General features: G+C 35.2%; 1 protein-coding gene across 1 annotated transcript in view; it reads right to left on the reverse strand.

The window, feature by feature from the left end:
• The window catches only part of PRKACB (protein kinase, cAMP-dependent, catalytic, beta), a 54,280-nt gene that overhangs the window by 8,911 nt on the left and 22,636 nt on the right, over positions 1-22,733 (reverse strand). Inside the window, 6 exon segments of the mRNA XM_005865699.2 lie at positions 1,703-1,867; positions 13,736-13,858; positions 17,040-17,135; positions 18,498-18,624; positions 20,519-20,601; positions 21,526-21,624. Of these exon segments, the coding sequence (XP_005865761.1) occupies positions 1,703-1,867; positions 13,736-13,858; positions 17,040-17,135; positions 18,498-18,624; positions 20,519-20,601; positions 21,526-21,624 (693 nt within the window).

Genomic DNA, 22,733 nt, shown 5'->3' on the forward strand with positions numbered 1-22,733 from the left:
GGCGATGGAGGAAGCCAAGCTTCCCGCCAGCCCTGAGCCGGCTGAGGCCTCCACTCATGGCAACAAAGTTTCAATTATAGAAGACAAATAAATCCAGATATCTGCTTCAAGCTAGCCTCCACTGGGAGCTTGGGTGGCTGGGGGTTGTGGTCAGCCTGCAAACAGCCATCAGCCCCTCACCCAAGCTGGCCACACTCTCATGGGGTGAGGGCCCCCGCTGGGGGGCTTAGCCAGTCTGAAAACGGCCCTCAGCCCCTCACCCAGGATGGCCAGGCACCCCAGTGGGGACCCCCACACTGTAGGGGCTGTGGCCAGCCTGCAAACAGCCATCAGCCCCTCACCCAAGCTGGCCACACTCTCATGGGGTGAGGGCCCCCGCTGGGGGGCTTAGCCAGTCTGAAAACGGCCCTCAGCCCCTCACCCAGGATGGCCAGGCACCCCAGTGGGGACCCCCACACTGTAGGGGCTGTGGCCAGCCTGCAAACAGCCATCAGCCCCTCACCCAAGCTGGCCACACTCTCATGGGGTGAGGGCCCCCGCTGGGGGGCTTAGCCAGTCTGAAAACGGCCCTCAGCCCCTCACCCAGGATGGCCAGGCACCCCAGTGGGGACCCCCACACTGTAGGGGCTGTGGCCAGCCTGCAAACAGCCATCAGCCCCTCACCCAGGCACTCCTCTATAATAAAAGAGTAATATGCAAATTGACCCTAACAGTAGAACGACTGGGAATGACTGGTCACTATGACACACACTGACCACCAGGGGGCAGATGCTCAATGCAGGAGCTGCCCCCTGGTGGTCAGTGCGCTCCCACAGGGGGAGCTCTGCTCAGCCAAAAGCCAGGCTGACGGCTGCCAGCAGAGCGGTGGTGGTGGGAGACTCTCCCGCCTCAGCAGCACTAAGGATGTCCGACTGCAGCTTAGGCCTGCTCCCCGCTGGCAAGTGGACATGCCTCGAGGGCTCCGGGGCTGCCAGAGGGATATCTGACTGCCAGCTTAGGCCCAATCCCCCAGGGAGCAGGCCTAAGCCAGCAGGTGGTCATCCCCCGAGGGGTCCCAGACTGTGAGAGGGCACAGGCCGGGCTGAGGGACCCCCCTGAGTGCACAAATTTTTGTGCACCGGGCCTCTAGTAATTAGTAAATGTCTTTTTCTAGATTCATACTATTGGCTCTGTTTCTCTGGTAAATCTTTATGCACACTGACCACCAAGGGGCAGACGCTAAATGCAGGAGCTGCTAAGCTGCGGAGACTTGGCAGCTATGGTTCTCAGGTGATGCACCTGGAACCAGAGAGGAGGAAGCCCAATTCTGGGGTATAAGAACTGCCCTCTCGCAATCTGGGACCCCTCGGGTGATGTCAGAGAGCTGGTTTCAGCCCGATCCCCACAGGCCAGGCTGAAGGAACCTACCGGTGCATGAATCTGAGCAGCAGGCCTCTAGTCTACTATAATGGGAAAGTGAATACATTCATAACAGCAGGGGGGATAAAGGGTAATTAACGGAGACTAGACTTAGGGTGGTGAACACACAATACAGAGTATAGAAGATGTGTGTGGAATTGTGCACCTGAAACATATATAATTTTATTAACAGTGTCACCCCAATAAATTCAATAAAAAGGGGGGGACAGAAAATATTTCTATTACATATAACTTAAACATCAGCTTTAAAAAAGCTTTTAAATGGAAGAAGGGAAAGACTCACCTTCCTCTGGTAAATAGCAATCCAATCTGTTGTGGCAAACCACTTGTGAGTCTTGATGTCACTCACACCATTCTTCAGATTTCCAAACCGTTTCGTCAAATCTACCTGCAGCAGGTTCCGTAGAAGGTCCTTCAGGTCTGAACTGAAGTGCGATGGGAATCGAACCTGCACAAACATACCGTGGGATCAAACACACATCCCAAGACTCATGCTATTTCTCTTTTGATTTCAGAAAGTTTTTTAAAAAGATGATAGGTCATTATATGAACAAAAAATATGTGGTGATAACCTTCAAATACTTTTAACTACACATTTCAGTCCCCATAGTAGTCGTAGAGAAAAGAATTATTTGGGTGAATGAAATTATGCTTTCAGGCCCCTGTTTCAGTCATGAACCCTCTTGAACATAACCCCTCCCCCCCCCAAATCCAGAAAAACATGTATGACATATAGAACTTTTCCAGCAGCGTCAGAAGGCTCCCCATCTCTTGGATCCCACGTTACAAAGTTCTGTCTTAGAGTCATACAAATTTAAACTTGTAACTTAAATAGAAAAAGCAGAATATAAAGATATCAGTATTCGCATTTTGAAAAGAGATGATAAAAAAAGAAGTCTAAAAATGATTATAAAAACCCACACTTCCTTTCACAGCACAGGAAACCGTTTTCCATGTATTTATTAGTGGGTGAATTTTTAACATAATTCTGCTATTATGCAACAGTATAAAAATGATTTGGATTGGTTTACAAGCATTTCCTACTTCCCAAATTATGAAGATTTTACAATGAGTTGACTGACCTCCAGCCTTAAAACAAAACAACAAAAAACACCTAAAATAACAGAAGATGTTATTATATATTTGGCAATCAATAAAATAAAGTATTAGTCCTAGGAGACCTAGGACTATTTTTGTTTTTGTTTTAACAAATTCTTCTCCTCTAACTCTCTACTCCAACATAACTCCCAGTTCTCACCCTCTTATTAATATGTGTACTAAAAAATTAAAAGATGATATTAGAAGGAATAGCTATATCTACATCTTTTACTCTTTTCTTTCATTACTGCCTCTTCTCCACTATCCTTTTCAACTTTTCCTCTTTCCCATCACACATGCAGGTATGTATGTGCAAATATCTATGCATGTCTATGTGTGCTCACCTGCACTTTCATTCTAATCTCCTTTCTCTATTATGCACGCCAAGCCTTGGTCTCATTTCATATTCCCACGCCCCACGAAATACATACTCTATTTTCTGGATTATCATGGCATTGACTTCCAACTGACTATAGACCTCTGTAGAAAATGCTTTAAAGAGTTAACAGATCCATTTCTGAACTCCTTACATTCTTACTTTAGTTCTCTACAAGTACCACTATCACCTTATAACTTGCAAAGTGACTCATCACATTACCTCAGTTAATTTCCACAATGCATTCAATCAACTATACTGTAGTATTTGTGGATGTCTGTCTTTCATAGAGTAGGAGTTTCTAGAGGGAAGAAACTGGGACATTTTTGTGTTTTGATTCTCAGAACTCATTAGATCATTTCAAATAATGTAGTTCATTGATTTTACAATTACTTATTGAGTATCTGCTATGTACCAGGCACTATTCCAGCTGCTGGATATACAGCAGTGAGCAAAAATAAAGTCTCCGATTTCATGAAACTTACATCCTAATTAGATAAGACATACTCAATGGATATGGCATTAACTCTAGAGATGGAGAAATTAAGATTCAGAGATATTACATAACTTAACAAATCATCAGACTATAAAGTGGCTAAGCTGGGACTAGGCATCTAGTCTTATGATTTCTAACCTCATACATTCTGCTATTTACACTGTCTTCACACATACTGTATATAACTCCCATTTTCAAAAATCTCAACATACTTGATATATATTCTTATGTTCTCAAAATAGAAGTTAAGTCATGAGCATGCACAGCTCAATTCTATGGCAATGTCAGATTCATAACCAGTCTTCTGACTGCCACTCTCATGCCAAATGTTTCCCAAAGAGTGGTCATAGGACACACTTCTATTGGAATCAATTGGGAAAGAGGATAAAAATGCAGATTCCTGGGGCTTACTTCAAATGATGGGGCTTTAAGCCTGGAACTCTGAGCTTCTATCTCCAAGTGATTCATATGTACAGACATGGAAATTCGAGGAGCACTATTTGCAACTCTATTCACTTCTTTATACAGAAATTTTATTTTTTCTGCCAGTGACAGATAAAATTTTTAAAATGTAAATAATAAACTAACATTATCACCATACCAGAGAAAAACTAAATAATATTTGAGCCAAGTAACCAAAGACTATTCAAAGGTTGCATAGCTAGTAAATGACCATGATTTGGAGGTCAACTCATACAAATTAGCAACCAGAAGCTTCATTTTTTAAAAGTCTGAATTAACACAGATAATAAGTTTTATGTTAAAAAAAAAGGCATGTGAATTACCACCTTCCTTAGATTTTACTTTTCACACAATGGCTTATTACAAGTTAGGCACTGTGTTAAACAGTTTATATGCACTGGTTCATGAAATCCAAAACATAGCACTGAAGTAAGTACCGGTATTATTATTTTAAAGGTGATGTAGTTGAGAGCTAAAAAGATTAAGTAATTTGCCCAATACTGCAGAGCTAATAACTGGTAAAGCTGTAATTTCAAGCCAGGTACTCTGACTCTAGCATATATACTTTTAATTAGTCTATACTATTTCCATGACTCAATAACCTGGTGATAGTTATTGTCAGTAACTTTATAAAAGACTGAAATTTTCATCTTAAAAATATTTGCTATACATTTCTTTATCCTAGTTGGAAAAAAACTAGAGCATATGGGTATTCAAAAGGCACGCTATTTAAAAAATAACACAATTTATCTATATATGGTGGATATATTCTTTGTTTAGATTCCAAAGAAATAACTTATTTGGAGTAAAGCTATCTTTGTTGATGAATAGTTTGCATGAACTGTTCAATGTAATGTGTCAGTTATTCTCTCCGTTATGGTGTTCAGAATGGTGGACAGTATGCACTACATATAAATTATCTTCTGAATTCAGGTAATATGCAATGCAATGCATGAAGAATATATACACCTAAATAAAGTAGTAGTTCTTTATTTTGGAATGCAGATAAAATGATGGTCTTGAATTGGTTAATGTGTGTGTGCATCTGTTTAATCTTCAGAACCGTGACTTCCAAATGGGGAGTGGCAGTGGGGGGTGGTAATGGTAGATAACAGAATCATTTAGGAACCTTTTCAAGTTGTAGACACAGCCTCCTCACCTCCATATCACACCCTCTGGCTCCCCAGAGTTTCTGATCAGTAGCCCACACTCTCATAGTAAGCCATGTTAATGATGAGAATCCGTCATAGCCTTAAAGCATACCGAGGGAGAAATAATGAGAATTCTTGTGAAAGAATCTTCCCCAGCATTGTTCTAAAATTTAATCAGAAATCTGGTTTCTTTCTGAGGGAACATCCACCCATGTTGACTCATCAAACTGGAATTAGCAAAACAAAACAAACCAAAACAAAAACTCCCAAAACAAAAGCAAAACCAAAACAGAAAATAACTTAAAATTATGTTTTAATTGTAAAACCTTTATAGCATAGGGTGGGGTAAAAGTAGGTTTACAGTTGTGCGTATGGAAAATAATAAAATCATTAGTTAATAATACAAGAATGAACTGTGCTTTGCACACTCACAATTGTAAACCTACATTTTGCCACACCTGGAAACACTAAAGGTTTCTATAATGGGAAGAATGACTCATTTTCCCTTCAAAACTGTATCAGGAATGGCACGATTTCTATCACTATTATCAATTATAACTGCTGTAGAAAGTGTAATCAGAATCCTGGAATATCAGAGCTAGAGCGAGCTCAGTTTAATTTAGTCTAACCTTCATTTTAAAGACAAGGAACCTGAGCTCCAGTGAAGCTACCAACTCAGTTTCACTGTTGGGAAAATAACTTAATCCTCCCGACTCTTCCATCTTCCTGCCAGGCCATGCCAGGGCAAATAACGTGGAAGCAGCTGTAAAGAGCCGGATACGGAGAAGGGACAGTCTAGAACAGCGGTTCTCAACCTGTGGGTCGAGACCCCTTTGGTGGTCGGATGACCCTTTCACAGGGGTCGCCTAAGACCACTGAAAAACACATATATAATTACATATTGTTTACAGTAGCAAATTACAGTTATGAAGTAGCAACGAAAATAATTTTATGGTTGGGGGTCACCACAACATGAGGAATTGTATTAAAGGGTCGCAGCATTAGGAAGGTTGAGAACCACTGGTCTAGACCCATTAAACCATTAGATCTAAGAGATAAGATTATTGGAAACTGGCATTATTTAACATGAAAGAGGTGTTTGTGCAATATACACTTTTTAGAGTGTTTATTTGGTCTTTTTCCCCCCTAATATTTCCTATTTATGATTCTCCCCCTCCCCCCAACGTTTAGAGACCAAGTTACTTCTGAATTTCCTCATGGTATATTCTTTAGAATAAATATACTTCCACAGTGAAGTATAGGCAAACAGAATACATGGTGTGTATCAAAATTGTCTGTGATCACTTAAAAACACAGATGTTCAGAATACACAGAAGACCAAGTAAGTCAGTATCCCTGACAGTGGGCATCTACTCACAATTGTAAACCACAATTGAAAGCTTCTTGGAGGCAGGGACCACACTGATTTGCTGTATCCAGCACTGGTATTGCATATATGATGAGCTCAAGAAATATTTAATGAATGCATATATTCAAATTTGACAAATACCAATTAGACACCTTCGATGGGCTGGACACGGATGTACTTTGGATATGGTGGCAAACAAAATAAGACAAAGATTCCTGTCTTCACAGCGTTTACATTCTTGTGAGGAAGACAGATAACTTAGTGATGAGTGACACTTTAAAAATGTTGTCATCCTATCACCCCTCACAAAACCTTGCATTATAAGGTCTTTATTTTTTATTCTTAAGAAAATAGAGAATCATTGCAAGGTTCTGGGTGGAATAACAGGATCTGATTCAATATTTTTAAAGACTCACTCTAGTGACTCAGAAGACAACAGTGTCAGTGGAGGTGGTAAGAAGTGATTGAATTCTGCATATTTTCTAAAGATAGAGCCAAAATGGTTTTCCTGTGCATTGGTGAGGTCTCCAGGGTGTTTTGGCCTGAGTAACTGAAAGGATAATGTTGTCATCAACTGAGATGGGAAAGGTGGTGGGAGAAATGCATTAGTTAAGGAAAACAAAAATCCGTCAGTTTTAGACAGGTTGAATTTGAAATGTTTATTAGGCATGGAGATCTCAGGTGGGAAGTTGAATACAAGAGTCTGTAACTCATGAGTCAGGTACGGACTAAAAAAATGAATTTAGAAATTGTTAGCTGGCATTCAAAGTCATGAAGAAAGAAGAAAAGAGGACAAAGCCAAGGAGAATGAGAAGGAAAGATCAGTAATGCAAGAATACAACAAAGATGTGAAGAGTCACTACGGCCAAGTGAAGGAACAATGAAGCACTGCTCTTGAGTCTATTTCTTGCTTTGCCCACAAAATTCCTTTTGTCTTTGGGCAATTCTGAGTCTTGATTTATCTACATACAGGATGAGGGAGTTAAAAGAAATAAAACTAAACATTCTTGTCATCTCAGAAATCTACCAAACGATTTATTTAGTAGAAAGAATACCTAGCTTCCAACCACAACTACAGTTACATATATGCTCTATGCTTTGGAGAAAAACCCTTTACTTTTCTGAGTCTGTTAATTCTTCCATAAAATGATGAAAGTATATTTCATCTGACAGGTATGAAAAGAAACGAAATAACTTTTATGAAACTGCTTTGCATCATGTCTAGTATCTTGCAGGCACTAATTCAATAGATTTTTCATTTTTTCAACCTTTCCATTAAGATAACATTTAAGGATCTGGAGCTGAATTTTTGAACCAAAGAAGGAACCTGGAGGACAAGAATATTTATCATTATGTTTCTAGGCAACCAAGGACAGTGTGTGCTCTAAGAATCATCTGGAGGGTGCAGGAAGGCCCTCCTTTCTTCTTGTTTCATGCTTCACCTGTTACTTTACAGAACACTTTCTTTTTTTCTTCTGTGCTTAACATTTGATAGAGTGAGAGAGAAAATGGATAAGTGTAACCGTTTTGTAAGGACAACATTGTGAATATAGCTGACATCCTAAACAACTGTCAAACTACATTATGTAATATGCTAAACCAACTATGAAACTCAGTCCGAATTGAGCAGACTCAACGGAGTATTTGTTCTGTTTTCAGCACCCACTGTAAGTCTTATACATTTTGGTTTCAGTAATGACTATTATTTCCTAAAATTTAAGAGGAAGTTACATCCAAAAAGCCAATCAGTTCACGTTGTTACTGTATCCACACTGGGTGGTTTAAACGAAATTCACTAACTGGTTTACTGACTGTTTTTTCTTTTAGAAATAAAATAAGGTCAAAGTCAAATTTGTCTACATTCAGCTCAATCACAGAAATTACAAAGCTTATCTTTGAAGAAGAAGGGAAAATTTTACTGCTGTTCTTCAGGAACTGACAAAAGATCACTTAACTAGTTCATTATCCTTTATACATTCGGATAAAATTTTCTGGGCCAAAATGACCCCAAAGCGTTTGCACACAGCTCACAACAATAATCTGTTAACTTCTGTCCACAAGTATGTTGGAATAAATTTAAAGAAATTATCTCTTATAAATTAAGTACAGTCCTTAGAAATCTACAATCCCAATAAAGAATTTATGTAGCAAAAATTAGCATGTCTAATCATTTTTAAAAGGCATAACAACTTTTCATATATTAGGCTTTCCATAGATGTGGTGCCAGGTTCCACACTGCCTCGTAGGGCCTGGGGAAACTTTAATCAACCTGGATCGTATCTATAAACAGAAAGATCTAGGACAATGAAAAATACTTATTAATATTGATTCCACAACTGTGGGCTCTCTGATATGTCCTCTTACCTGTGCAGAAACAGTGGTAGACACAACAAACCCAGATGGTTACAGAAGGCTATCACCCACCCCATCCTCACTCCCTCCCCTGCCCAACAAGTTGCAAGCATTTGCCCATAGGCCCACTAGAGTAAAGGGCTGTCAAAGCAGGTATTAATAAGAATTTTCAATGATCTCAGAACGGAGTTAAAAATGGCCCTGGGTTTTATGCAAATAGAAAAGAATGCTTTTGTATTTAATCAAAATGACTTCTGAGTAGTCTAAGTGTCTTTAACTATAGCCACAAATAGAAAATGGCCTTTAATTTCCCCAAAAGCACATGTATACCTTCACCTTTTTCACACATCCCACAACACCCCTCCCCATCTGGCATCAAAATGTTTTCTGTTTCTATGAGTCTGTTTCTGTTCTGCTTATTCCTTTATTTTGTTTTTTAGATTCCACATATAAGTGAAAGCATATAGCGTTTATCTTTCTCTGTCTAACTTATTTCATTCAGCACTAAACCCTTTAGGTACATCCATGTTGTTGCAGATGGTAAGATTTCATCCTTTTTTATGGCTGAGTCATATTCCATTATATCCTAGACATTTAGGTTGTCTTCATATCTTGGCTATTATAAATAATGCTGCAATGAAACCATGAATGTATATCTCTTTTGGGTTTCTTTGGATAAATATCCAGAAGTGGAATTTCTGGGTCCTTTTTTGTCTCTTGTTAAAGCCTCTATTTTAAAGTCTATTTTGTGTAAGTATTGCTATCCCAGATTTTTGTTCGTTTCTATTTTCATGAAGTATCTTTTTCCATGCCTATACTTTTCAGTCTGTGTGTATCTTTCAACCTGAAGTGAGTCTCTTGAAGACAGCCTATGTAAGGGTCTTGTTATCCATTCAGCCACTGCAGTCTTTTGATTGGAGCATTTAATCTATTTGCATTTAAAGTAATTATTAACAGATATGTATTTATTGCTATTTTATTATTTATATTATTGATCTTTTCCTCTTCTTAAAGAAGACCCTTTAACAGGGGGAGAGGACTCTTTTTTTAAAAAATATACTTTTATTGATTTCAGAGAGGAAGGGAGAGGGAGAGAAAGATAGAAACATTAATGATGCTAGAGAATCATTGACTGGTTGCCTCCTGCACGCCTCCCACTGGGGACCGAGCCCACAACCAGGGCATGTGCCCTGACCTGGAATCGAACAGGTGACCTCTAGGTGCAGGGGCCGATGCTCAGCCACTGAGTCACACTGGTGGGGTGGGAGAGCCCGTGCCCGGTTTCCTCTGGACTTTCCCCAGGGGCCTTTTCCCTTTGCTGATTTTGCTTTGTATCTTTTCCTTGGAAGGCACCTTACAAAGAAGGTGTGCGTTATAATGTAAGGTATCCATTCCTTGATTATCACTATATGCTGAATTCTTTGAGTCCACCCAGTGAATCTCCTAACCTGGGAATGGTCTTAGAGACTCTGGACACATGAGGAATAGCCATTTGGCTGATAATCAATTTCCCTTCATGTGAATGTGAATTTTCCTCCAGAAAAAAAATTAACTAACTCTTTGATCATTCTATATATGCATCTGTTTACAACTTTATTTTTTATACAGTGTTTCCTTATACATTTTTGGTGCTCATTAAAAATGGAATAATATCTACTTAATATATAATGAAGTTAACAATTTTTATTAAATTACATAAGTCAAGGGCTCTAAAGTTATGGTTTCCCTAACGGCTGTTCCTTGACTGACTTATTTGCAAGTATCATTTTTGAACACAATATTAACTTTCATATTTCCAAGAATAATGCAGCCAGATAGAGTTGCTATGGAAACCATAACTGATTCTTGTCATAAAGTATATGCTACTGAGCACGAAATTTAAAGACTGCAGAAACTCAGCACATATATTGTTAGGATGAGGCACAAAATGCAGGAATTATAAGACTTTTCTGTTCATGTGCATCTTAAAACCTGAACCTTAATGTTGCATGAATAATTTGACATTCAAATACCTCCTCTTTTGTTTTTTTTAAAAGGCAAATATGTGTAGGAGAGAATCTCACAAGCTGATTGATCATCTTTCTGTATATTTAAAAATACCAGTTTGAGTTACAATATTGTAATAGAGACAGTACCTAACAATCTAATGTTCAAATATATGTACGTTAGTGAATTAATCACTTCATTAAATACAGTTTATTTTAACTTGTATAGGACACTGACATCTATAATCTTTATAACCTGGTTTCAGAATGGAAAATATAATCAACATAAAATGTTGCTACGTAAAATAATAATATACATTTTTAAAAATTAGAAAAATTTTGGATGCAAGTATATTTTCAAGTGACATTACGTCATCAAAACCATTAAAACATTGTAAATACAAATATAGCATTTACAAATAAAAGGCCATAATTGGATTTAAAAAATATATATCTTTATTTATTTCAGAGAGAAAGGAGAGGGAGAGAGAGAAAAACATCAATGATGAGAGAGAATCATTGATCGGCTGCCTCCTGCATGCCCCCTACTGGGGATCGAGCCCACAACCCAGGCATATGCCCTTGACTAGAACCAAACCCAGGGATAACACTTTTGTAATATGGAGAGAGGTACATCTACTTTGGATTTCAGTGTTGAAACAGATGCTTTTATTGGGGAGTGATGAAGATGATTTTATATTCACATAATGCAGATCCTAGAGATCACTTAATGGCTATATTCTGCTTTCAGGAGTTCTATTTTAACTGAGGAAAGAGACCAAGGAATAAAAATAACTTTATAATATCCAATATGGGGAGAGACAATCTGGCATCTTCAGTCAAAAGCAAAACACCCTATCATATTTCTAAATAAATGAAGAAAAAAAATCAAATATTGTCATATGACAAACTTTTATGTTGCTATTCTTCTAAGGTGATTAAGATGTAAACTGTTAGGATTTTTAGAATATATGCAGATTTGAAGTTTAAGCTACTATTGGATCCTAAATGTTAAGATATGATATGAAATAAAAACATATTCATGAACAGCTGAAAAAAATGTTATGCAGTATAGAATGATTGGCAAACCGAGGCCAATTCATACAGATGAAGATATATTTTTTTTCACTAAAGCAATTTTTCAAAGTAAATGAAATTTACTTGTGACAGCATCCTTGTCAGATAGTTTTATTCCTTTTAGGAAGTTAAGCATAAATAAAAGCAATATAGTGAAGATTCAGGAACTTTGTAATTACCAGCAATTAAATTATTTGGAATTATTATAGTTCTGCATTCTTAGTCTTTGGATTGGCAAAATATGCTTCTTCCATTCAGTGATTTCTAAGTATCTTAGTTCTCGCATCATTCTTCATATGACCTTTGGTTTTTATTCTCTCTTGGGAGTTTGCATAATTACTTTTCAAATTCTTAAAAAACAAATCACTTCCTCCTCTATGAATTTTTTTGATGTTTTCTTTTGTTCATTTCAAAGGCTCTTTTACTGTAACTTTAACATTCTGCTTAGTGGAAACAATTACAAACATAAGAAGAAATGTGAAGCCTAGAGAGCTACCAAAGTAACAAGGGCAGCACTGATACTTCATGACTTAAAATACTTCTCTCTGCCTTTCTGTAAAATTTTCACTGCCCATTTTTAGTTTACTTATCTGTAAGAGGCATTTGTTTTTCACAAAAATTTCCCCATAAAATACATTTAAATATAACTGAAAAATCTTTTGACCCCAGTAGACTGCATATGCACTATAAGATAAATTTGGGTCTTGGTAAAAAGTTAAATTACTAGGTTATGGACATTTAGGTTGCCTTCTTAACACTGCAACTTTCAAGTTAACATTGTGAATTTTACGTTCATTGATGCTGACTGTCAGCTTTAATACTAAATGTAGAGTGTGAACCTGGCTGAGCTACGAAGAAATATAGACTCTTTCTCTACCTCCTTCTAGATTCTTTAGGTTTATTAGGTTAATCTCTGCCTTAAAAGGTCACAAAGTACAAAAAAGTCAACTACATCACATCTCAGGGTGATGTCATGTCAAGATTAACGCCCTATTCCTGGTCATATTCTAAATGGGGCTATGTAATCTAAAAAACAAAAAAACCCACAGATAAACAGAACATACTATGTGTAAAAATAGCAAAAGGGAAAAATAAAAAAATCCCTTTCCATAAACTTTATCGTAAATATAGAAGGCCTTCTTCTGGGGATTTTAAGTTACTCTTTCTTTGCTATATAGTAGAAAGAATCAGGCTCATCTCTATTAAAATTGACTGTAATATCTTTTAAAAAGACCTGCGGTATGAGCCAAGGCAAGAGCGAATGACTAACTCTAAACAAATACTTTGGAAACAAAACTAGGGATTATAAATGTAAAAAAAGGGTAGGTTAATGGAGTAATTAGAAAATGTAAAATACTATGACAGTAAATCTATTGATGGTCAAGAAAAATTAGTTATTTCCATTTTTGCTAAAGATAAATGACAATTATAATCACAATGAACATAAACAATTGTTTACATAAATTCTATGAATTTCTATGTTAAGAATATCTATTTTATATTTACTCTCAATTATGTGGTGTATGACGTAATTCAAACAAGAAGTCTTTCCTGAAAAAGCAAGAGCATATTTTTAAAAAGCCCCTGAAACATCTCTTCAAGGACACAGCTACATGAAATGACTAACAATTTTTATTTATTTGAAGGAATACTCAGGATTAGGGCTATGATGCTGTGTTTTGCAAGTGATAAAATTGCTAAGACTAGAAAATGTTTTATTATTTTGCTAATGTATTTATCAAAATGCCCTTTTTTCTTAAGAGACTTTGATAACTTAACATTTATGCTATTATCTTTAATGAATGCTAGATACAAGGACAGCAACTCTGAACATTTCCATATTTTTTGAAGTTAGGAATAATATGATATCAAATGGCTTCAATCTATAAAGCTTAAAATTCATGTACAGAAATAATGAATAACAGAGGAATAATAAAATGTATTTCTTACCTTTCCAGAAACAATCTTTTCATAAATCTGAATTGGTTGATCTGCAAAGAATGGGGGGTAGCCAGCTGCCATTTCATAGATTAACACCCCTAATGCCCACCAATCCACTGCCTTATTGTAGCCCTAAGAGAAACGAACACCAAATGTCAATTAGTATCCACTCTGCAGAGAATGAAGTCATTGATGACTTCAAAATGACCTTCAAGCATGGGACATTTTTTTTCAAAAGCAGTTACTGAGTTATTCAGGATAGAATAAAAACATGAACAAAACTTATCAGGTCAGGTTTAAATTAAATATAGGAAACTTTCTAAATATTGAAATTGGATATTAGAAAATATTATTAAATCTTCTTTCTAAAATCATTAAGAATATTACGGACAATAAAATATTCCCTATTCAATTGCGATACTTTAATTGTTGCGCAACAATAGGAAGGGAGTAGGACCAAATTACCCCTTGAAGTCCACTTTAGGCCTATGATCGTTTGAACCAGGTTTTCTAGAGAATGCTAGGAATGTCAAAAGTTTTGAAGCAAAATAGTAGATATTGCATTTCATAATAAGTAATGGAGTTGACTTCAGAATATGCTTTATCGTTGGATTTTAGGAGAGTAAGTATACTAAGGAAAGTCCCATCCACTTCACAAGATCTTATGATAGCTAAACATTTAATTTGGAACCCAATAAATGTAAATGTTTAAGTATACTTTATTGACTGTATTGCTTCTCATCTCTAAAAGGTATATAGAAAAGATAATTCATAGGGTTTTAGAGGACTGATTGTATCTAATGAAAGGAAACAATGTATATAACAAGTGCCTTGAGTGTGCACAGCACATATCCTGAAAGGGTGCTGTGAACCAAATATACAAGACTAAGGTTATTTGTACATGGGTTGTTTATTCATTTTACATTTACTAAAATTAAGACATAGAAGTATTTACAAAGTTCAAATATTAGCATGTTTACATAATGTTTGTTATCAATAATGATCAGTGTCAATTGGCACAAAAGATTATGAAAGAATAACCTGATCATAGAGAGGAATGAGCTGAGTTCTTGCCAGATCTTTGGTTAAGTGTATCCTCTAATTATCTTCACCGCTCCCCACATTTCAACCTTTTCTCAAAATTTTAGCTTTTCAAACTATTTAGTTTTCAAATTATGAGTTAAAATATAATACTATATGTAGAGATTTTTTCTTTTCATTTTTGTTCTGCTTCTGCATGTTTTTTAAAAGGGAGAGACTGGTATAATTGGAATAGCACTTTGTTTTGCTAATAGAAATAGGCATTAACTTTATTTAACTCTTTTAATTTAACTCACTAATGCTGTCATTCATTACAATATTTTTATTATAATGAAAGCATGTAATGTTGAACAAGATTCTTTTACTAAGCTTTGATTTCTATGTTGTAGATTGTGTGCTAATGTTCATAATAAATGTGCCAGATGTTTTTAATGCCCTAGATATAGAGAATGAAAACAAATCAATAAGAAAAACTAAATTACAATAAATAAATGGGCAAAGGGCATGAAATAATAATTCATATACACACAAAGAAATACCAAATGGCTATAAGTATTAAAACAAATCTAATAAAAACATGAGGCTTAAAATATTATTTATTGCCTATTAAATTAGTAATGATTTAAAAAATAAGAATACACAATGCTGGAGAGAGTGTGGTGAAATAGGCACTCTCAAATACAGCTGGCAAGAGTATAAAATGTTACCATCTTTTTGGAAAGCACTTTGGCAATATGTATCAAGAGGCTCAGGAATTTATCTTAAAAAATAATTTAAAATGCAGAAAAGCTATATACAAAGACCATTATCTCAGTTATTTATAAGAGGAAAAAAATAAAAAAGGAAACAACTTGAATATTCAATGATAGAAGAATGGTGAAATATTTCGTGGTTACATTTGCAAATAGCCATTAGAATGATACTTGTTATCATTCAAGTGAAAAAAAGCTGAATACAAAATTATACATTCACTATATCTCAACTATGATAACATGCATAAAAATTATATAAAACTGTTTTTTTAAGGTTGCCTCTGGTGGAGAGATTATAGTTTTTTTAAATTATTTCTTTATATATTATTTCTGTATCTGAATTTTGTACAGTGAACCATTTATTACTTTTACAATATATATACATTTTAAAAGTTTTGGCACTTATTCTGTCATTGTATTACAGGGTGGGGCAAAAGTAGATTTACAGTTGTGAGTACATGAAACAGAGTTTATTCCTGTATTATTATTTATTACTTATTATATTATTTTCCATATGAACAACTGTAAACCTACTTTTGTCATACTCTGTATTTGTTAAGTATAGTTAAAAAAGAAATGTGTTAATAGCAATGATATTTTGATTATAAAAAACTAAAAGATCAAGTGCAAAAGATGCATATATGCCTAACCAATGGACACTGAAAATAGTGCTGTAGGCCTGAGGTGAGGGTCTGGGGGCGGGGGGTAGACAGGGTGTCAATTCAGGGGAAAGGGGGACATTTGTAATACTTTAAACAATAAAGATAATTTTTAAAAAATAAAGTGTGAATGATAATGAGAGAAAGCTAAAATAAATCTTTTTTATTCTAACACGTCTATAGGTTAGCCATTTTCAATTATTCAGGGGGTAGATATTCAGTTTCTAAATATTGAGGTATGTGGCTTATCCCTTCCTCTTTTCTTGTTCCTATTTGTGCCCAGTTATTGTTAATTTCTCCTTTCTAGCTTTCTCCACCAAAGAATGGCAGTGGAAAAGAGAAGTTAAACCGTTCTTTCAGATATGAGTACATATTTCTCTCACCACATTTTCACTGTTTGGAGAAGTAGAACTGTCTTCAATAAGACTGTAATTATTCAATTGCTGTGATATTTCTATGTTTAAACTGAAATTAAAAAACAATGAACATACATTTCTTGTAAGTGGTACAGTTGAAACAAAGAACTGACGACTAGCGCATATCATCTTTAGATTTGCCTCTTGTAACTGCTCTCCTGTGACTGGGAATGATTATGAGAAAGCTATGCTTCCAGCTTCAAAACATGGATCTAGAGGTCAGATTTATTAACAGTTTCCATTAGATTCAGAGTTAAAATAGACAGTTTATGGAATTAGTGTTAGACTCTATTTTTTTTTTTAGTAATTATGCACAAATAGATTTAAATTTATAATTTAGATTAAATAAAAATATAACATTAGGTCAATAAACTGTTTTCATAAAAGTCCACACTGGTGCATGCCTTCTATCTCTACGTCTTGCGGAATGACAGTGTAAGCATACCTTGCTGAGGATTATTTCTGGAGCCAAGTATTCCGGAGTGCCACACAGTGTCCAAGTTCTGCCTTTAACTCTTTTGGCAAACCCAAAGTCTGTGACCTACAGAAGGAAAAAAAAAGCACAAAACTGCGAACATTATTATTTCATGATAAATGTATTTATTGTACTGAAGTTGAAAATTTAAAATCAGGGTGAAAAACAGAACCAGGTAAAACAAATTAATTAAATGGAATTGAGGCTAATCTATGAGGGCCACTATTTAGTGAATATAGTTGAAACAACCCAATGCTGAATAACATTTCCCATCTCTAACCAAGGAGCAAATGAACAACAACAACAAAAGTCTTAATAAAAATGAAGGAGTGCTAGAAGTGTCCCTTAACTCCAGTATGTCCTTTGCCATTAATTATCTCGTCAGAAGTGCAGCAGCATCCCTGGGGAGACCTGGTAAGTGTGTAAAAAGGGACGCTCCCACTCCATCGATAGCAGAAACGGAAAGAAAACACTGTCACCAGTCCAGACTTGGCAGCTGCACTGTAGTATAAAAAGCATGGACGCTGGGGACAGACTGGATTCAATTCTGATTCCACCTGTGTGACCTTGCTCTGCCTTAGTTTCATCAGCCTTAAAATGAGGATAACAACTGTATTTGCACTTCATGGCATTATCAGAATTAAAAGAGATGATACAGCCCTGCTGGTGTGGCTCAGTGGTTTAGCATGGACCCAGGAACCAAGAGGTCATGGTTCATTTCCCAGTGAGGGCACATGCCCGGGTTATGGGCTCAATCCCCAGGAGGAGGCAGTGGATCGATGATGTTCTCTCTCATCAATATTTCTCTTTCTCTATCCCTCTCCCTTCTTCTATCTCTAAGACTCAATAAAAAAAATAAAACAAAACACATAAAAAACATGATTCTCTCTCTAAAAAAAAAGAGAGAGACGATACATAAAAAAACATTTGGAATAATGCGTGGCCCTAAATGAGTGCTCACAAATTAGGCAGTGGACCGATGATGTTCTCTCTCATAAATATTTCTCTTTCTCTATCCCTCTCCCTTCTTCTATCTCTAAGACTCAATAAAAAAAATAAAACAAAACACATAAAAAACATGATTCTCTCTCTAAAAAAAAAGAGAGAGACGATACATAAAAAAACATTTGGAATAATGCGTGGCCCTAAATGAGTGCTCACAAATTTAGCTATTACTAATTCTTTATGCAGGAGTCTGTGCTCAGTTCACAGCCACAGATTACAGGGGATATAAACGCGGTCTATCCTTGAGGGGACTTTTTGTTCTCTGTAATAGCACCGGAACCATAAGCTCTCTTTAAGCTATTGGGGAAAAGTAATAGTCTTCTCAAAGAAAAAAACATTCCAATATTGGTAGTTGTCAAATACGTACAACTTGTTACCTAGTATTATCTCAAATACATTATATATAGTATGTTCAGTTCATACCTGGATATACCCTTGGTGGTCAATTAGGAGATTTTCAGGTTTTAGATCTCTGTAGATGAGGTCTAGTGAGTGGAGGTACTCAAATGTTAGCACCTATCTGAGCGCATAGAACCGGGCATGGGGTTCACTACAAAGAAACAAAACATTGGATTTCTGTAAAATGGGTTAACACATAGTAATCAGTAGATTATACAAAAAATTAATATGGAGTTCAGATATATTGGGAGTAAAACATATTTTTTAAAAACTGTGTAAATAATCTTCCTAATTTCCAAATATTTAGTAAATCTCTAAATTGTCTTCAAATAATGCTTTGGTATGATTAGTGAGAATCATACATTGAAGAAAAATATAACTTTCAAATTGTCATCATATGTTAAATTATTATTGGCTACAGTAGAAGATATTGATGTTTTTGTAATTATGGCTGACCTTAAGGATGACTGAAAAGCAGACGTGCCAATTAGATCGTCTGTCACGGTCATCGCTACTGTTGATGGGTTCCATTTACATTTCTCATACAGTTCATGTGCTTAAAGATTTTTGCTACATAGGAGAGTTCTTTACTTGAAATCATCTGCTGATTATTGCCATTTTTACCTAATCTGTTCTTATTACAAAATGATATATGCTCATTATAGAAAAAATATAATGTGAATGAAAAGCAAGACATCCATAATCCCATCCAGAAACCATAGATAAAATCCTGGAGTCTGAATTTCCAATCTTCTATGTATGTTTACGCAGACACATAAATACAGGTATAAGCTGTATATTTGTGTAAATATGTACAATTCTTATAGACATAGATGAGATCAACTGATAGATCAATGTGACTTTGATGCCACATTCTGAGTCTTATTCCAAAAAGATGTACTGACTTTTTAGTCTGAGTTTCTATTTCATCACCTAATGTATACACTGAATTCTGCTAATCTGCCTGACAAATTGCAATGACTTTCAGATTTGTGTCCCTCAGTGAACAACGTTAACTAGGAATAGAATTTCCCTCAAGACCATTGGCATGAATTTGATCTAGTAGGACCAGAAATATAGATTAATTTCAAAAAAAGGATTACGTATGCTGCTCTTTTTGCTTATCACTGTATTTTCTAGATACGAGCCTCATACACATCAGGAGCTCTGTAAATATTTGTTGAATGAATAAATATGTAAAGAAAAATACATGTGGGGGGCAATATTTTATAACACCCTTCCAGTTTCAGCCCCATCTCATCAACACTGTCACAATTGACATATGTTGTATGATAAGGAATGAAATCCAAGTCTAACATCGTGTTTTTATGAATCTAGTTACCATCATAAGTCCTGTTTGAACTCACACTTATATGTTAGTTACACCAATATATAATGTACTGAAAGAAGCTGGACCTATTCTTGGTTTCAGTTTCATTCTATTAGTGATTACTAATGAACAGTAGTAGCTTACAAACTATTACACACAGTAAAGATAGCAACCTATAACCTATTTAAATAATTGTGTAGCCTTTTTTGTAGTAACCTAATGAGGTACAGTACATATATATTATATATGTATTTTTAAACTTTAACATAGTAACAACATTAAGGCGAATTAAATTTGTGCAAAACTAACTCTCATAATTACATCACCATGATATCATTATCATCTTTTCTATATATTGCCTTTTTTATCTTTATCCTTACACAAACCTCTTCCCTAGAATTGCGTAATATTTGTTCAATAAATACTGATATGTTTAAATTCAATTAATGTTTGCATTTCTGGAAATTCTAATAATAGATTTCAAACAATACTTACTAATGGCAGAATATTTACATTGGTATCATAGTGCTTTTATTTGATTTTTAAAAGTCAGTATGTGGCCTCTTAGTAATATTTCCATGTAATTCTCCATACAGATAAAATATTACTAAATTGAATGAAATAAATTTTTACATTGATCATCACTTAAAAATTTGTGTTTTTTTTTTTAAAAAACACACACAGCAAGATTTAAGGAGAGTAAAGTATTAGTTACCTGAACCTTCCAATTCTTCTTAGATGTGAAAACATTTCACCCCCAGGGACATATTCCATAACCATATATAAATTAGAATTATCCTATAAACAAATAGGAAGGATAAATAAAGCAAACTATTTTAAGGTAGCACCATGTTCAATTAGAAAAAGACATAAAAAAAACCACCTGGTAGATGACGAACATTGGGAACTAAAGATGAAATAAAAAATGTTCCAACTTTTCTACTGTGGGGCACTCATGTTTCCCCCTAGTATTCTTCCACAATTTATTCTAGGATTTTTGCTGTTCTTGCTCTTGAAGGGAACACTTAACTTTTAAACAATTAAACAGCACAGTAATAACTTAATGTTATAGTGTATGCAGAGGAATAACTAGGGCAAAAAACAATTTGCAAAAGTTAGCAAGAACATTTACATTTTATGTACTACATTAGGTCAGAGAAATTAAGGATTTTTAACATCATCAGGAATTCGCAGGTCTTTATTTTATTTAAAGAATAAAGGAGGAAAAAGATTAAAATGCTTCATATGAATCAATGTTGCAGAGAGGTGCGAAGTATCAGTCTAAGGAACTGAAAAGCTGCCAACTTAAAGAACAAATCTTTTGAAAGTTTATGAGACACTTGAGCGGAGGGTCAAAGTCTGTTCTAACTCATATGAATGAAAAGACTAGAGCACAAATTACTAAGTGAAAAAAGATAGTGATATTGTGGCAGAAAAGGCTCTGGAGAAAAAGAAGATATGTAGGTGTGCTGATTTGCCTCATTAAAATGTCACTATGGATTTTGGTAAATTGAAATTTTTATTTTATAATATAGCCTCATGAAAAATCACACATTTTCCTTAACAAATTCCACAGGGAGAACCAAAACCTTTTTAAAAAAAAACAAACAAACAAACAAAAAACACTCCATGTTTATCACCTGGTTTAGAATCCTATTATAACTTTATATTTTTAAAAATTATGAGATGAAAATATTTTATTTGGATATTAATAAAATTTACCTTAAAAGAATACTCCAGTCGAACAAGAAAAGGAAAATTTACTGCCTGTAATATTCTTTTCTCATTCAAAGTATGCTCTATTTGCTTCAGTTTAACAACCTGTAATTGAGAGATAAATATATTACATGCATTTAAATGAAATTTAAGTTACTATAATTTTATAAGAAGAAAATGAAATAAATGTTTTTCATAAATAATTAACTTGGATAAAACAAAATCACTAGAGTTGGACAAGGATGACAGTAATAATTACCCATGAGGTTTACTAGGTTTAAATCCTTACAGAGGATTTAAAACTTGGTCTTAAAATGGCAAACTATGATTTTCAGTAAAGAAGCAAGAGCTAAGAAGAATTAGAATTATAATACCTGAATAAATAAAAGAACAAGTCCTGAAAATTCAATTTGCATAGCTACAAAAGAGGATACACACTAAATATTGGCAACAACAACAAAAAAAGACTATGTCTTTATAGCAAATAGATCATTTAGAATTAATCAAGCTTTCTCTCGGTTGTCTACTCAATCATGTACATAGCAGAGGACAGCAACTTATCCTAACATCAAGAAGACTGATTCTACCCCACCTGTGATCTATTTTTAATTTAAGAAAAGGTATCTTTAGGGAGATAGAAATAATTATTTTGCATGTGTGTAAATCATGTGTGATAGAGGCTTATGTGGGATAATCATAGAATTCAAGAAGTTGAACATGGATAAGAAAAGCAATTAAAAAAAGGAACCCTCATGCACTGCTGGTGGGAATGCAGACTGGTGCAGCCACTGTCGAGAACAGTATGGAGTTTCCTTAAAAAACTAAAAATGGAACTCCCATTTGACCCAGTGATCCCACTTCTAGGAATATATTCCAAGAAACTAGAAACACCAGTCAGAAAGGATATATGCATCCCTATGTTCATATCAACACAACTCACCATAGTAAGATTTGGAAACAGCCTAAGTGCCCATCAGCAGATGAGTGGATTAAAAAACTGTGGTATATCTATACAGTGGAATACTACGTTGCTGTAAAAAAGGAGTTCTTACCATTTGCAACAGCATGGATGGAACTGGAGAGTATTATGCTAAGTGAAATAAGCCAGTCAGAGAAAGATAAATATCACATGATCTAACTTATTTATGGAATATAATGCACAACATAAACTGATGAACAAAAACAGATCCAGAGACAGAGAAGCATCAATCAGA

This window comes from Myotis brandtii, unplaced genomic scaffold (genome assembly GCF_000412655.1).
Source record: "Myotis brandtii unplaced genomic scaffold, ASM41265v1 scaffold21, whole genome shotgun sequence".
Classification (NCBI taxonomy): Eukaryota; Metazoa; Chordata; class Mammalia; order Chiroptera; family Vespertilionidae; genus Myotis; species Myotis brandtii.